The 15,175-nt window shown below is 49.4% G+C and overlaps 5 protein-coding genes across 5 annotated transcripts; 3 read left to right on the top strand and 2 right to left on the bottom strand.

Annotated features, from left to right (window-relative positions):
- Positions 1 to 631: 631 nt before the first annotated feature.
- Positions 632 to 1,026, top strand: HO173_003217 (uncharacterized protein; the record flags this gene model as incomplete). Its single annotated transcript, XM_037305145.1, has 2 exons — positions 632 to 731; positions 773 to 1,026. 2 exons carry the CDS (start codon positions 632 to 634, stop codon positions 1,024 to 1,026), a joined length of 354 nt encoding a protein of 117 aa, XP_037168010.1.
- A 3,915-nt stretch (positions 1,027 to 4,941) lies between these two features.
- On the top strand, positions 4,942 to 5,365 carry HO173_003218 (uncharacterized protein; the record flags this gene model as incomplete). Its single annotated transcript, XM_037305146.1, has 2 exons — positions 4,942 to 5,254; positions 5,310 to 5,365. 2 exons carry the CDS (start codon positions 4,942 to 4,944, stop codon positions 5,363 to 5,365), a joined length of 369 nt encoding a protein of 122 aa, XP_037168011.1.
- A 547-nt stretch (positions 5,366 to 5,912) lies between these two features.
- HO173_003219 (uncharacterized protein) lies at positions 5,913 to 6,239 on the bottom strand (the record flags this gene model as incomplete). Its single annotated transcript, XM_037305147.1, has 2 exons — positions 5,913 to 5,986; positions 6,050 to 6,239. 2 exons carry the CDS (start codon positions 6,237 to 6,239, stop codon positions 5,913 to 5,915), a joined length of 264 nt encoding a protein of 87 aa, XP_037168012.1.
- Positions 6,240 to 7,644: 1,405 nt separating this feature from the next.
- On the top strand, positions 7,645 to 9,526 carry HO173_003220 (uncharacterized protein; the record flags this gene model as incomplete). Its single annotated transcript, XM_037305148.1, has 3 exons — positions 7,645 to 7,714; positions 7,760 to 7,920; positions 7,973 to 9,526. The coding sequence occupies 3 exons, from the start codon at positions 7,645 to 7,647 to the stop codon at positions 9,524 to 9,526; spliced, it is 1,785 nt and encodes a 594-aa protein (XP_037168013.1).
- Positions 9,527 to 10,205: 679 nt separating this feature from the next.
- Positions 10,206 to 11,049, bottom strand: HO173_003221 (uncharacterized protein; the record flags this gene model as incomplete). Its single annotated transcript, XM_037305149.1, has 2 exons — positions 10,206 to 10,656; positions 10,787 to 11,049. 2 exons carry the CDS (start codon positions 11,047 to 11,049, stop codon positions 10,206 to 10,208), a joined length of 714 nt encoding a protein of 237 aa, XP_037168014.1.
- Positions 11,050 to 15,175: the final 4,126 nt, after the last annotated feature.

Here is a 15,175-nt window from a genome sequence, read left to right on the forward strand (position 1 = left end):
TATTTCTTCATAATTTCGTAAATTATAGAGCTCAGTGTGCGCTTTCTAACGCTGTAAAAATAATGAAGTTTGGCCTACTATTGGTGGATTAAATTGACATTCAAATATCGTAGTCACACCAAACGCGTCCGGGATCGGTTAATAATCCTTCCACCTGTTTGTGTAACCATATTTCTTCTGCAATTCTACCAATTCCACCAATATGAACACATTTACCCTCGGTACCCTCGCACTCAGTTAAATAAGAGGAGGATCTACAACAGGCGAATGCGGAGAACACTGCGGAGAACATTGCGGAGACAGTCATCAGCAGCAGTGACACAACAGGCCTACTCTCCACGATCTCACACCAATCCACTCAGCCAGTGCAAGAGAAGTCAATACAGCAGGCGAATGCGGAGAACACTGCGGAGAAACCAAGCGGCAACAAGGCCCCCAGCACCAAGAACACGGCTCAGCTCTCCAAGATCCCACGTCATATGCTCTCCACGGTTCCACATCAAATCATCACTCAGCAAGCGGAGAACACCACTACAACTTGGCCTGTCATCCCCACTACATTAAGGAGTAAGAGGAGGAACTACAACAGGCAAATGCGGAGAACACTGCGGAGAACACTGCGGAGAACACTATGGAGAATACTGCGGAGAAACCAAGCGACAACAAGGCCACCATCGTCAAGAACACGGCTCAGCTCTCCAAGATCCCACGTCATATCAGTCATCCACTCAGTCAGCCACTCAGCTAGCCACTCAGTCTGATACTCTACAAGAGGAGGAGCAAGAGGAGGAACTACAACAGGCAAATGCGGAGAACACTGCGGAGAAACCAAGCGGCAACAAGGCCACCATCGTCAAGAACACGGCTCAGCTCTCCAAGATCCCACACCAATCCACTCAGCCAGGGCAAGAGAAGTCACGACAGCAGGCGAATGCGGAGAACACTGCGGAGAACACTGCGGAGATAGTCATCAGCAGCAGTGACACAATAGGCCTACTCTCCACGGTCTCACACCAATCCACTTAGCCAGGGTAAGAGAAGTCACGATAGCAGGCGAATGCGGAGAACACTGCGGAGAAACCAAGCGGCAATAAGGCCCCCAGCACCAAGAACACGGCTCAGCTCTCCAAGATCCCACGTTATATGCTCTCCACGGTTCCACATCAAATCATCACTCAGCAAGCGGAGAACACCACTGCAACTTAGCCTGTCATCCCCACTGCAACTTGGCCTATCATCCCCACTGCATTCATATTGTACATCAATAACGTCAGAAGAGGAGGATCTACTGCGACGATCACAGCCAATTAGGCCTCTGCAGGAGGAACATCGAACGATGCATATTTGGACGAATTGAAACCGTCCGATGTCTATAGCTATTTCATTATTCGAAAAATTTCACTGCGGCAGGAGATATTGTGGGATTTACACCACTAATTGGCACGTTGTCTCCATTTCTTTCCGGTATTTCGATACTTCTTGCCATAAGGACATGGCCTTTCTCTGTTTTTTATGGGCAATTATTACGGATCAATTCTTCACACTTAATACACCTTCCTAATTAGGCCTTAACGCGCCTCTCTCCGCATATATATGCCTATATATCACATAGATTAAATCAATTTTATAATGATGGAAGTAGGTTAAAAACGCATAGCAAGCGATTAGAGTTCGATTTGACTTAGGGCTAGGGCTAAAATTCCATTTGACTTAGAAAAATCCAACTCCATTTGACTTAGAAAAATAAAAAATCCAACTCCATGAATTTAATTCATGGGCCTTTACTTGTTTAAATATAATAAGATAAAAGAGATAAAAGAGATAAAAAGAAAAAAAAAAGATAGAAAAGATTAAAGATAATAGAAGAAATAAGAAAGTTAAAAGAAATAACAAAATATAAAGATAGAGATAAGAATAGAATATAGATTTATTAGATAATTGATAGATAAATTAAATCTAGAAAAAAATATTTTAAATATTTTCTTATAGAGCTTTAATAGAAATAAAAGGTTATTATTATTATATTAATTTATTATATAAAGGTAGCGGCTACGCGTACAGCCCCTACTTACTAGACGTACAGCCCCTATTCACTAGGCGTACAGCCCCTATCTACTAGGCGTACAGCCCCCCTAATCCGGTTAGCGGCCGCGCGGAAGCTAACGGAATCTAATCGAAAATGGTAAAGAACCCGCATCTAGTGTCTTCGAGATTCTTGCGGAGATGCTTGGTGGTAGCAGGGCAAGCCTCCCTATGTCTCTCCCTGTAGATTTACAACATCGGACGGTTTTAATTCGTCGATTAGTGAGGTCTTTGAATAATTCCGCTATGGCGATAGCTGATTGGCTGGCTACCCTCTCTGCTTGCTACTAAAAATACGCCCATCATACTCAATTGTCCACTACCTATCGGCCAGCTGGTCTTCCTACATCTGAAACGTATTGAACATAGCCTCGTTACCCTGCATGTAGGCCGATGTAGCACCACCTCGCTGTCCTCGTGTAGCACCACCTCGCTGTCCTCGTGTAGCACCACCTCGCTGTCCTCCTCTTGTAGCCTGTCCAGCCTGCCCACCTCGCCGCCCTCCTCGTGTAATGCCTAGTCGTCGGGGTGGCTGCTGCAGCGGTCGCAAACCCCCCCGCTGTGACGCTTGTAGTGTAGAGGTAGGTGTAGGTATGCGCTCTGATCCTTGCCTATTGAGCGAGGGATGTAGGCGGGCGGTGGGGTGGGTGTTGGTTCTACTACCATATCCTACTGTGAAGACATTCGGCTCGAAGAGACTAGATGCGGGTTCTTTACCATTTTCGGTTAGTGTCCGTTAGTGATGCGGGTTCTTTACCATTTTCGATTAGATTCCGTTAGCTTCCGCGCGGCCGCTAACCGGATTAGGGGGGCTGTACGCCTAGTGAATAGGGGCTGTACGCCTAGTGAGTAGGGGCTGTACGCGTAGCCGCTACCTATATAAAGTTGATAAATAATAGGCGTTTTGGTGTTGCGTTGGATTTATAATGTGATAACTGTTACGAGCGTACCCTTGACACACCCCTCAGCCCTATGGCTAGCGGGCCTTGGCGGAGGCATCCCCTACCATATCATGCCTCCTTCCCACCTACATAGTTCGGTACCTTAGTTATCTTATTAAACATACCTACATTGATATTGCATCTGTACCGGTCCTGACAATAACCGCCGAGACGGAGGCAACAAATTTACCGAGAATTTTCCGGATATGAACAACGAGTCTTTTTTCTTTTCTCCTTTATTATTCCATCAATTGCAGTCCAATATGCCTCAAGTTGCTACTCTACGTGCTCCTAATAAGGGCGAATTAGATCGAGCCCTGAGATAGCAGAAAAAAGCCACTAAAGAAAAAGAGCGACACGAATTTGTTGAGAAACGTGACAATCTTCTCCAGCGCATTCCACCACTCCCAGAGTATCAACCAATGACAATTGACAATCGCGCGGCTGTTAGTCGCCTTACTAATGACATGGGAATTCACCAATATTCAGTGTTTTGTCTCATATGGACTGGTACTGTCCAGGATATGCTCTGTAGAAATACCAACTTATATGCCGCTGCACAAGAGGATCTAGATTCTGATTGGGAGCCCATATTCATTTCGAAGCTCAAACCCTTTATTGCTATCACGATCTATATAGGAATCTTTCACTTTCCTACCATACATGACTACTGGAGGACAGACGGAATTGCTCCGGTGGCTTTCATATTTGTTGGGCAGATGGGTCGGGATCGCTACGCTCTTCTCCGCAAGTATATAGATTGCTCAGACCCAGAAGAAGAGAATTCTGCGATTATTGGAACAGGTCGATAAAAGTAGCCTGTATGGTACAAGAAGCTTTTTTTATTTGCAAACGAGATTCGAAAGAATTAGAGAATTCTTCCAACTCCCTCTTCTTGCCGATCATGATCCGCCAACCTACAATGCACTGACTGGGCAGTTCTTGAATCATGGAACTGTCCTAGACGAATTGTCCAACGCTCGGGCTGCTTTTGAACTGGCCCAGGCGTGTCTGCTCTTCCTTCGAACCAATTGGATCCGGGAACTCTGTCGGTGTACTGTCCGATGTGGAGTTCTGTCCAACGTGTCCGCTGCGAAATTGCACCAATTCGGTCTTGAACTAGTAGAAACAATGCACCAACCCCCATTGTGGCGCGATCCTTATCAGCCCCGAGGCTATGCTGAAGGTTCTTTAGAGCGTTCGTGGTGCACGACGAACTATCAATGGTATGGTCTCAACAAGCCGATCCGACATCTGGGCCTTTGGTTAGTCGAATTGTCTCTGAGTACAATAGTATTCCCGGAAACCAATGGTAACATAGACGGGGCCGCCCCAGTTGCACAAATCCACATTTTTGTCAAGGCGGAGCCTGGTCCCTGGAAATGGGAAACAGTCAGCCTCAAAACAGTCTTGAAACTTGTAAAGCAGACATTCAATGATAGCGAGCATTTTGCGGGGGCTGTTGAGCATTGCCTCACTGGATCGTTTCCTTCCTCGCCTTCCGACGACGAAATGGAAACACACCTTAGAGGGTTTTATTTCAGAATTGTGAAACCGTACGTCCTCCCCATGACTAAATTTTCCCTCGTTGACTTTGCTAGTCTTAGGGATATATATGACATACGACTTAACAGCGGTCTCTTTTCGTCCTGACTGAACAGAACCAGAACTCGAATAGTGTCGAGTCTTCTTGGTCGGTCACTTCACGAACATCGTTGGGCTCTAATGCCACTTGTGGGTCAAACATAGAAAGCGTACAAGTGAGCGAGAGCACGTAGACCTACTATGAAATACTTGAGAATTGCTGATGGCTAATCGATGTCAACTCGCTATAGATTTTCCTAGGTGAAGAGTCCAATTAGAAAGCTCGAATTAGCTAGAGACAAGTTGACTTCCACTCACGGCCGGTCAGGGACAGATGGTAGAGATCCAGAGTGACGCAGCTCCACGACGACCTTTTCGGCGCACCCCACTTCAAGACCACACAAACGCAGAGGTCGACGCGGACAGCGAGAGCAAGAACAGAAATAAATGCGAGGAATTCTGGGTAACGCACATAGATGCAGAGGTCGATGTGGACAGCGAGAGCAAGCATAGAAACAAACGTGCGGAATGCTGGGTTACCCAGGACGGAGAGCTGCACACCACAAAGGCTGGTCCATTGATGAAAAATTTCAATGTCCAGTTGAAGACGCTCAAGTGGCTTCGGTCCAAAGATGATGTCTCGCTAGGTGAGACTTACCTTATGTACACCTTCCTATCTTCTCTAATACGGTTGAACTTCAGGCATCCCAACAACTACTTGCGATTCGCAGACGTCTACTCCCAATCCCACGCCGTAATCTCGCCAGGCAGGTCCTGTTGCGGTTGTGACCCCCCAACCCCACACCCATTCCAGATTTTGACGGGCGATCAACGGGCTCTAAGTTTCGTGCCAAAGTGGATCGATAAATGGATGAATATCATCAAAAGCTCCAGGTGCGGGGGAGTTTTAGTATTATAAGAATTGACGAATATGGTCATTGGACAAAGGGGTATTGGGTCGGATGGAAAGCAGAAGATGTTTCGCAACAGGCCACAACGTGCAAGTTTGGGTCAGTATAAAGTGGTGGCTTGTCTGGTATAGGGATCTGAAAACTCAAGGATGGGGACATGACGACCTTGGCTCATGTGGGGTGAGCATTGGCAAAGGACAACTTGACAATTTGATGGATATCATACTACGCCTTCTATGCTGACGTCCGCATACGTTCTCGATGACGATCGCAAAGATACCTTTCAGGCATTGGTCCAGACTACCTTGTGATTCGAGAAAAAAGCGTGATACATCTCTTATGCGATTGTCTTCCTCCGACTTGGTTATACAACGTAGCACAAAATCTCGCAACGCTACGTGTTCTGCAAAGACTCAAGCCCTGCCATTTCCAACGTTGTTGTCAACGGCTCCTTCCAACTTTTGCCGACTTTCAGGATTATGCAGATTCAGTCGAGTCAGCGCAAGGTGGATGGATCTGTCAGGTCCGTACACACAATCTCTGTGATCGTGGGAGGCCATTGATCGTGATTGGTCGATTGATACATGTAATACCTACCATTCTCACGGATGATTAGGGCAAGGTCTGCATGACACAATCGTGCCAGTTGATCTGCTCTTTTTACTAGGTTTGATTTCCTTCTGGTGAATTGTTGCGTCTTCGCTTTTGCCGTGTCAGGCATATTATGAGATTCCTGGCCCTAAATACAGGTGTAAAATTTTAGTTGGATAAAGAGTCCAAGCGGTTGGACGAAAATAACCTTGCCTCCAACTGAGCGGGATGCGTGGTTACATCTTGGCGATTTGAGCATCCTCTTTCCATACGAACCCCACCATCCATTGGGATTCTCATTGTGTGGGGTCTTAAAAAGTGTGCAACTTCTAAATTTATATAATTTCCGAGCTTGTGCAACTTCCAAGCTTGTATAACTTCCGAATTATATAGCTTCCCGAATTTATATAGTTTCTGAACACCCTAGGAAGATTAGAAGCCGTAGGGTAGGGAAAACCCTTGGGGTGATTGGAAGCCGTAGGATAGAGAAATCGCAGGGGGAGAGAAACCCTCACGGTTATTGGAAGCCGTAGGGTAGAAACCGCAGGGCGGTGGGAGATTGTGGGGTAGAGAAACCCCTATGGTGATTGGAAGGAACCGTAGGGTAGAGAAACCCTTGGGGTGATTGGAAGCCGGTAGGGTAGAGGGAAATCGCAGGGGGAGAGAAACCCTCACGGTTATTAGAAGCCGTGGGGACAGTCAACGCTCGTCAGCGTATCAGGATGTTCCTTGCCCAGCACCATTTCCCTCAACGCCAGTGCTTATCCATGCATCTCCTCGGCCTCATCGTATTGGCCTTGGCTGCTCAACACCTCGGCCAGATTGTTCATGCTCGTCAGCGTAGATGGATGCTCCTTGCCTAGCATCTTCTCTGTTTTCCTCAAATGAAATACTCGCATCTTATACGCCTCGGACCACCGTCCTATCCAACTTTGACCTCGGAGTTATCAGAACGACGGCGCTTTCGAGGTTTCGAGGCTTTAGCAGTAGGATTCGATTCGAGGTCGAGCTTGGAGTCGAAGACGTGGTAAGTCTCAGTAGGATCGAGGTGTGGTCAGCTGTGGAAACGTGGCAGAGAGAAAGCTTGATCTAGAAGTTACGTACCCTGCTGAGATGGATTGCTGAAACATATGCTCAGGTTCGTCATACTTAAAATGGGTTCCACGGTGTTTTCTCACGGGTCTGCAAAAACAAGCATAAAGGCAGCACGCGGGTGACAGAAGTCGTTGCACACTAGCCCCAAATGGAGATTAGGGCTAGTGTGCAACGACTTCTGTCACCCGCGTGGGCAGTTCCGGTATCGCGCTGGAAGGTTGTTCCGGTGCTCGTACCGAGAGCTAACCTTGGATGGAACTAGCGGCTACGACTCCTTGTTTCATCTCGGTCATCCTAGAACAGCAATTCTGAGTAAAAGCTGACCCGAGGAGTGAGTTATGACTCATTTGTACTTTTGCTGCATCTTCCTTCATGCAAATACACTGTGCTGTTTTCACACCAGCGGCTACATAAGGACCTGCCCTCTCATTCCCATCGACATGGCCCGTCGTCAAGCAAAGTCAAACAGCAAGAAGAATGCTAGGCAACTTCCAATAATAAAGGATCAAGGTTAGTACTCCGACTTCATTGAGTGTTTGCGCTGACCGCCTTTAGGGAAGCCTCAAAGTATCAAGAAACGGCGAGCTGTTCGCAAAAGCCTACGTTTAAAAGCAATACAACAATCTCACGAGCAATCCTCATCTAAAAGTAATCATATCTGGATTGTACGAACACTTCCGTCCCCTCCAACAAGCAACGTCCCCAAGGGCAGAAAAGTATGTGCCTTCATTGCTCCTCTTATCAAGTCGTAGCGCTGACCTGATCCAGGCATTACAGCACCCGCAAATCCCCCGCAACCTGTCCACGTTCTCTCGAAAACGGAAACGAGGGCAAGAAGAGCAAGACGCCGGACATCGCTCTCCTCCAGCTCAAGGCCAGCTTCCTTCGACGCGACTACGAACCAAGCCTTCAAGCTATACTGCTGAAAGGGAATTACATCCGGAGGCGGTGACTGACATCAGTGAGAACTGCCTTGAACCTATCCAATATTGGATTCAGACGGGGAGGTGGCATAAAGTCTACTTCGAACAAGACAGCCAGGTCAGAGAAGATTTTGAGAGGGGCAAGTCTCCAGAACAGTTCGAACAAAGGGATTGGCAACGGGAGTTTTATGCCAAAGAGCCGATCGGACCAATGCACGGTTTTCACCAATTACAGCATCTGTTTGCGAGGAAGAAGTCCTCGTCTTCCCTACGCCGCAAGAATTCGGAATCCAGCCTTCGGACACCCAGCGATCAACTGCCGCGGGAAGTTAAAAGCGCTCAATACAGGACCCTAGAGTATGAAATGGGTCTAGAGAAAAAGGGCAGCTACATGCGCAAATTTAAGGATGGATGCAAGCACGAGCATTTGGAGGGGTTACTTTATTCCGAGCAGACAGTCCCTCGGGACTCGCTGTTTCGTGATGATCTATTCGACAAGACCTGTGAAAATATCCGAAACAGGAACGAGGCTATGGTCATTCGAGACATCAGTTCGCTAATTGTCCCTTCCGCCCAAACATTAGCCACATACGGCGCCACGCACCTCAATCATCTGTATGAATGCGTCAACGAAGGCTGGAACAGCGCAGTCCCTTTTCATGGTGCTCGTCCGCAACCCGACTACTCCGTGGGGTTCGGGCGATCTGCGTTCACGGAGGAACAACTCAAAAAGCTCGAACCTTTTGTGGGTGAGATCGGGTCCAAGGCGTTCACCTACTTCACGGCCACAACGCGGATGCACTTTCCCTTCCTTACCTGCGAGGTCAAGTGCGGCGCGGCAGCGCTAGACGTCGCTGAGCGACAGAACGCTCACAGTATGACTATTGCCGTAAAAGGTGTCGTCGAACTCTACAGAGCTGTGAAACGCGAGAAAGAGCTTCACCGGGAAATTCTTGCCTTTTCAATCTCGCACGATCACAGGTTGGTGAGAATCTATGGCCATTACGCTATCATCGAGGAAGAAAAGACCACCTTCTATCGCCACCCTATCCATGAGTTCAGCTTCATCGCCCTAGACGGCAAGGAAAAATGGACGGCCTACAAATTCACGAAGAACGTCTACGATATTTGGATGCCGATTCAGTACAAAAGGATCTGCTCGGCTATCGATGAGTTGCCGTCTGACATAGACTTGGACCTCTCACAGTCAGCTTCTTTCTCACAATTAGGTTGTCAGAGCTCTCAGCTATCAAACGCCGAGTCCGCATGGATGCTGGAGGGGGCTAACAGCCAGTCAAGCATAGCTAGCTCGCAAGAAGTTACACGGACCATCTCCTTTACTCAAACAACCGAGCGAGCATCCAAGAAGCCAAGGAATAAGAGTGCCGCGGGTCAGTAGCGCTGAAATAAGCTCTATACGTGGCTAAAAACGACGTTGACGGCTTCCATGCCACGGGTCCATGGTTCCACGCTGAGCTCCTCAGTCAGTTTGGAAGTCCCACAGATGGGCCTACTTCTCCCCATCGTCTTCTTCCCTCATTCCCACTATATTAACTTGGAAAACCCAGGAAGCCTCCGCAATGGTCGACTTGTGTTTAGATATTAATTGAATCTTTGGAGAAAGCCAAACCCGCCTGTGGTCCCACTAATCAAGGCTGCACGCCGCAGAGCCCCATAGAGTCTCCTTCCAAAACTCTGTTGTATCACCACGCTCTCAACCTTCACATATCTAGACCTCATTGTCCTCCCATCTCAATATACCCGAACTCTAACATCATCACGCTTGGATAACTCCCGGAGCGTACTCAGCAGCAATCATCCTCTGGAGTGTAGATCGTAGTTCTAGGTTTCCTTCCAGCTCATATCCTCATGGTGCCGGATCTAAGAAATATTCTACCATAGCTTCCACGGACGAGTCAACAGCTTTGACCGGGTACATTTGGTTTGTTAGTTCCATTACGATGCTCCAAACACGGGATCGATATTGGTCGACCGTTAACAGCTTGGGAGAAGATGAAAATCTCTTCAAGTCCCCTAAGGACGCTGCACCAATAAACTCAGATCGTAAAAAGTAGTCGTCAGGGCACCAAATCCCAGCAGAGATATTCGTCCGAATTCATTGCCCATTTCCTCGCCCAGTGGTCAATCCTGGAACTGTCAAACTTGCGATGGCTATCGAAGAATGTCAGAAAATCCAGGACATGCCATAGAGGTACATCGCTGGCTTTGATCTTAGATGTGTCAAAGATCGCTAAGCCAGCCTCCTGACCCTCTGTTGCAGTCTTGCCTCTAAGGCACGTTGCGTGCGCCGTCCAATGGAAGGAACCGCTAGATGGTATGAGTGATGACAAGTGCAGCTCCTCATTCCTAGCAGTCCGTTGCTTGTTTATCTGCGTTTTCTTAAGGGGCTTTCCCACTTCGTCTACCAGGTCTGATACGGTATCACAGATATCGCGCGGACGGGATATCGAAACGGACATTTCACATTCGCTCTGGCTCTCACACAAAGCATGTGTATCTGAGGCAAAACTGGATGCAATCTCGCCGGTGAGTTCGTCTTCAAAGCGAGGGAACGGATCACCATGCCTGTGTGACCGAAAAACGAAGGGGTGGCGGTGGTGTTTTCCTGGCACATCTCTTCATAAAGTCGTCGACTTACCCGGATGTGTCAGCAAAGGCAGTTCGAAAGATTGCACCATTGAATGGTGGACTCACATCGTCGTCACTCGTCCTTTGTTGTCCTCCCCGCAGTATCTGGATCAGATCGCCACGCTCTTTGCCAGCAGAGACGACAGATGCTACCCCTTCAGCAAAACCTAGAATGTTGCGAAAGGTCTTCGACAAGGTCGTGAATTCTCTCAGCTTGCAGAGATCTGGCTTCGGTCTTCTCGCAACAGTGGGACTGTGGGTTAGTGGGTCCATTATGAGGCCATAGCGTTGGTGGCTTGGGTGGCTGTTTGATCGCTGTTCCATCAATATACGAACTGCGATAGTAGGGAGACAGGTGGACATGGCGAGTACTATTTGTATGGCCACTGCACCAGTAGTGGGCTCTTCATTCGAATTGTTCTCTTTCAGAGCCATATCATTGTTCTTCTTTTCGTAGTTGAGTCTATACATATCAGCCATTATTCAACTACAACAAGCACACTATCCAACTACCACAAACACACTCCATACTCTTACATACTTCATAATGGCTCCCGCTGCTGCTACCAGGTCCAAGCGGCCAAACGAGTCACCCCCGCCTCCAAGGTCACCAAGAAGACCTTCAAGGCGGCCAACAAGGCCCCCAAGGCCAACAAGGCCAACAAGGCCCCCAAGGCCAAAAAGGCCACCAAGGCCAAAACACCTCCCCCCCGCGAGGAGATCCTCGTACACAAAACGTCACCGAGTACCATTAGCCCGGACGAGATCGATGAAACGCCCCCGCCTACTGCCAAAGTAGATCTTCAGGAATTGATAGCCCAGCTATCCAAGGTCCAAGAGGAGCGAAACCATCGCCATCGTCACGACGGCCGGGTTCATAAGTCACGCCGCCACCACCATCGCCACCGCCACAGCCGCAGTCATCGTCATCGTCATCGTCATCGTCACTCGGACACATCGGATTCGGACTCGTCCGACTCTGAGTCGGACTGGGAGGAAAGAAGAGGGGTCCCTTTTCGTCACTCGGAAGGTAAGAAGCCCTTTCTTAGTATTGCTGAAAGGTTCCGAGGTGTGGACGTCAAGTACTTTAAGCAAATCTTCTTCGGGACCTTCAAGACCAAAAACTTCGCCAAACTGGCCCACATGCATACTACCCCGGCCGAGGAGGATAAGGACGTCAATGGCCATAACCACATGATGCACTGCTTCCATGTGTACTCTGTAGCCGCTGGCCGCTTTGCGCACGTGAGCGTGAAGGAAGACTTGAATGAGGCCCTTCATTCGTATGCTATTCGCCTATTGCGGTTGCCCATCACCTATAGATTTGACTCCATCCTCGTAACTTCACCTCGCCTTTGTTACTGCACGCATTCAGGGTGGCCAGGACGATCCTAAGGCCTGGGAAGCGGACGATCCGAGCTGCAGAGACCTTCTCGTGCCCAAAAGGACTCATGCGGGCAATAGCAAGCCAAATTCCGGTGGGTCTGGCCCCAACAAGCCCGCTGCAGCCGAAGGAACTGGCATTTGCAAGAATTCCAATAGAGGTAGCTGTTTTCGCGAGCGTTGCATCTACTCACATATCTGTTGAATCTGTCAGCAAAATCACTCGTCAGATAAGTGCCCTAAGGCCCAAAACTCAGCTGTGAGTAGCTCCAATCAATTGCCACTGGGCAATCGTGTTTCCAAGTGCAGTGCATATCTGAGGGGTTCCCATACGCGCTGTACGATCCACTGGACCCGGGTCTGCTCTATCAAGGACCGTTGATAGTCAATGGTTGGTCCAAATGGTTGAAGGATCATCCGGACCTGAATTTTGCCAAGACGCTTTCGGCTATTCTTCGGAAGGGCGCCAAGATAGGTTTTCGAGGCCATATCCCAGCCTACCGCAACCACTATCACCTATCAGCACGTCAAGCACCCCAAATACTACCGGCGGACCTCCAAAAACAGCTACAACAGCATCGCCTGACCCGTTTGTCCCTCAAAACGAGCCCCAGTACGTCCGGTCGCCGCTCGGTTTGGTACCGAAACACGATGGAGGTTGGAGGCGAATTCACGACCTCTCATTCCCACACGGCCACTCAGTCAATGACGGTATCCAGGAGGATTGGGGCGCACTGGAATATGCTACATACGATGGCGCAGTAGGAGCACTGCTACAGAAAGGCCCAGGGGCCCAATTCGTCAAAAGAGACCTCAAAGACGCCTTCAGGCACATACCGGTCGCTACATCTGATCAATGGCTATTTGGTTTGAACTGCGATGGACGCTATTGGAAAGAACGATATCTACCATTCGGACTACGCATGTCACCGTTCCTATTCGATCTCTTCGCAAAGGCCCTCACTTGGATCTTGATCGCGATCTTTCTATGGGGAGTAGTGCTCCACTACTTGGACGATTCCTTCGCAATCCTCTCACCAGGCGATGACGCAACTGCATACACCCAGCAATTCAACCACCTATGTGGCGGATTGGGCCTTCAGATCAATCACACGAAGGATGTTTTGGGTTTCATAGCCGAGTTCCTAGGAATCGAATTTGATAGTATTCGCATGCAGGCGAGACTTCCCCCGGACAAGCTGGCCAGGGCGAGAACCACGGTTAAAAACCTCCTAAAAAGGGCAACCATCTCACATCAGGAGCTCGAGTCAGCGGTCGGCTTCCTCTCTTTCGATGCCAAAGTCGTAATTCCAGGAAGAGCATTCTTGAGGCGACTTTTTGATGCCCTTCGAAGGCCTGCGGTGATCGTGCGGATCACAGGCGACATAAGGGCAGACTTGCTATGGTGGGACACCTTCCTGAAGCACTGGGATGGCGTCGCCTTGATACGCCACGTCGACAGTCGGGTCACGTGGCACATATGGACTGATGCGTCTGGAAAATTCGGTATGGGAGGCTACGTTCTAGACCATCCCGACCACATCCAATCGGTTCTACCTAAGGACGTTTTCAGCATCAAAACAGCCACACGTCATCGTTCCAAAGACATACAATTCAAAGAAATGAAGGCCGTCCATCACGCGATGGAGCTGTGGCTAGATCAGTGAGGATCTCGCTTGGTTCTCTACTACGATAACGACGCATGCGTCAATGGACTACGTAAATCCTCCATGCATGGGCCAGCCATGGCCCAGTTGCGCGATATAGCTATGCTGGCAGCTACTCATGACATCATAGGGGTTCTTACTTGGATCTCTACGAAGGCTAACCAGCTGGCCGATGATCTTTCACGTTTTCGGTACCGAAAAATCGCTGACGCATATTTACAGCTGAGAGGTCTCGTGTCTCCGCTGAAATAGGGCGAGACCCACCAGGATATTGGTACAATCAGACCGCACTGCTGCGAGAGGCCGCACGACTTCTCTGGTGGGGGCTTGCTACCAAAACCAGGAAGACATACGCGACTCCAGCGAGATCCTACACTAGCTATTGCGCACTTAGGGGGGTCCAACCTCCCTTTCCAGCAACTATGAATGCCCTCACGGGCTGGATTGCTGACTTGAGCACTCGCCGCGTCAAGTCGAAGTCTATGAAGGCATACCTCACCGGCCTCAGGTCAGCCCATGTGGACATGGGGTTCGATGAGCTCTCAGTATTTCACCGCCCCCAGTTACAACGCATTTTTGCAGGTAGTCGCCGTCTTCGTGGCGAAGCTGACACTAAAGAAAGACGTCCAATCACCAAGGATCTATTGCTTCAAATCCTTCCTCATTTCGATAAGTCAACCCATGCTGGGGCGACTCTATATGCCTCCTTTTGCCTCGCCTTCGCGGCATTCCTACGCGTAGGTGAGTTTACTTACAGCAAGCGAGACCTTCAACAGGAGGACTTCGGCGAATGGTTCCTCACACGTCGCTCGGTGAGGCTATTCGACGATCACCTGGAACTCACGCTTCCAGCGTCCAAAACGGACCCATTTCGCCGTGGGATCACACTCACGGTGGCCGCATCTGGCGATGACGCATGCGCAATCAAAGCCATACGTCACCTCTTCAGGTGGGAAGCCCCACCTGACGCACCGCTGTTCCAGCTGGGGGGCTCCGCCTTCACTAGGGAGGCCGTCACCAGCAACCTCCGCGAGGTACTGACGTCACTTGGTGTTGAGGGCCATTATTCAGGCCATTCCTTCCGCAGAGGGGCTGCAACGTCAGCACGTGACGCCGGCCTTAGCAATGACGAGATCCAATTGCTAGGCCGTTGGAAGTCAGATTCCTACCGCCTCTACATCGTCACTCACCCAGCCCACATACTCAGAGCATCACTACGGCACCAGCACCTTCCCGCACGTCCGCGCTAGTGCTGTCAGTACCCCCTGCTTGCTGCAGTAGGTACCGTCAGGAGTCCTCTTCGAGACCTTCGCCCTCTTTAGATGACGTCTTGGGTTGTTTTGGGAGTT

Source organism: Letharia columbiana, assembly GCF_014066305.1.
Source record: "Letharia columbiana isolate WasteWater2 chromosome Unknown Sc0000007_s0, whole genome shotgun sequence".
In the NCBI taxonomy this organism is placed as follows: Eukaryota; Fungi; Ascomycota; class Lecanoromycetes; order Lecanorales; family Parmeliaceae; genus Letharia; species Letharia columbiana.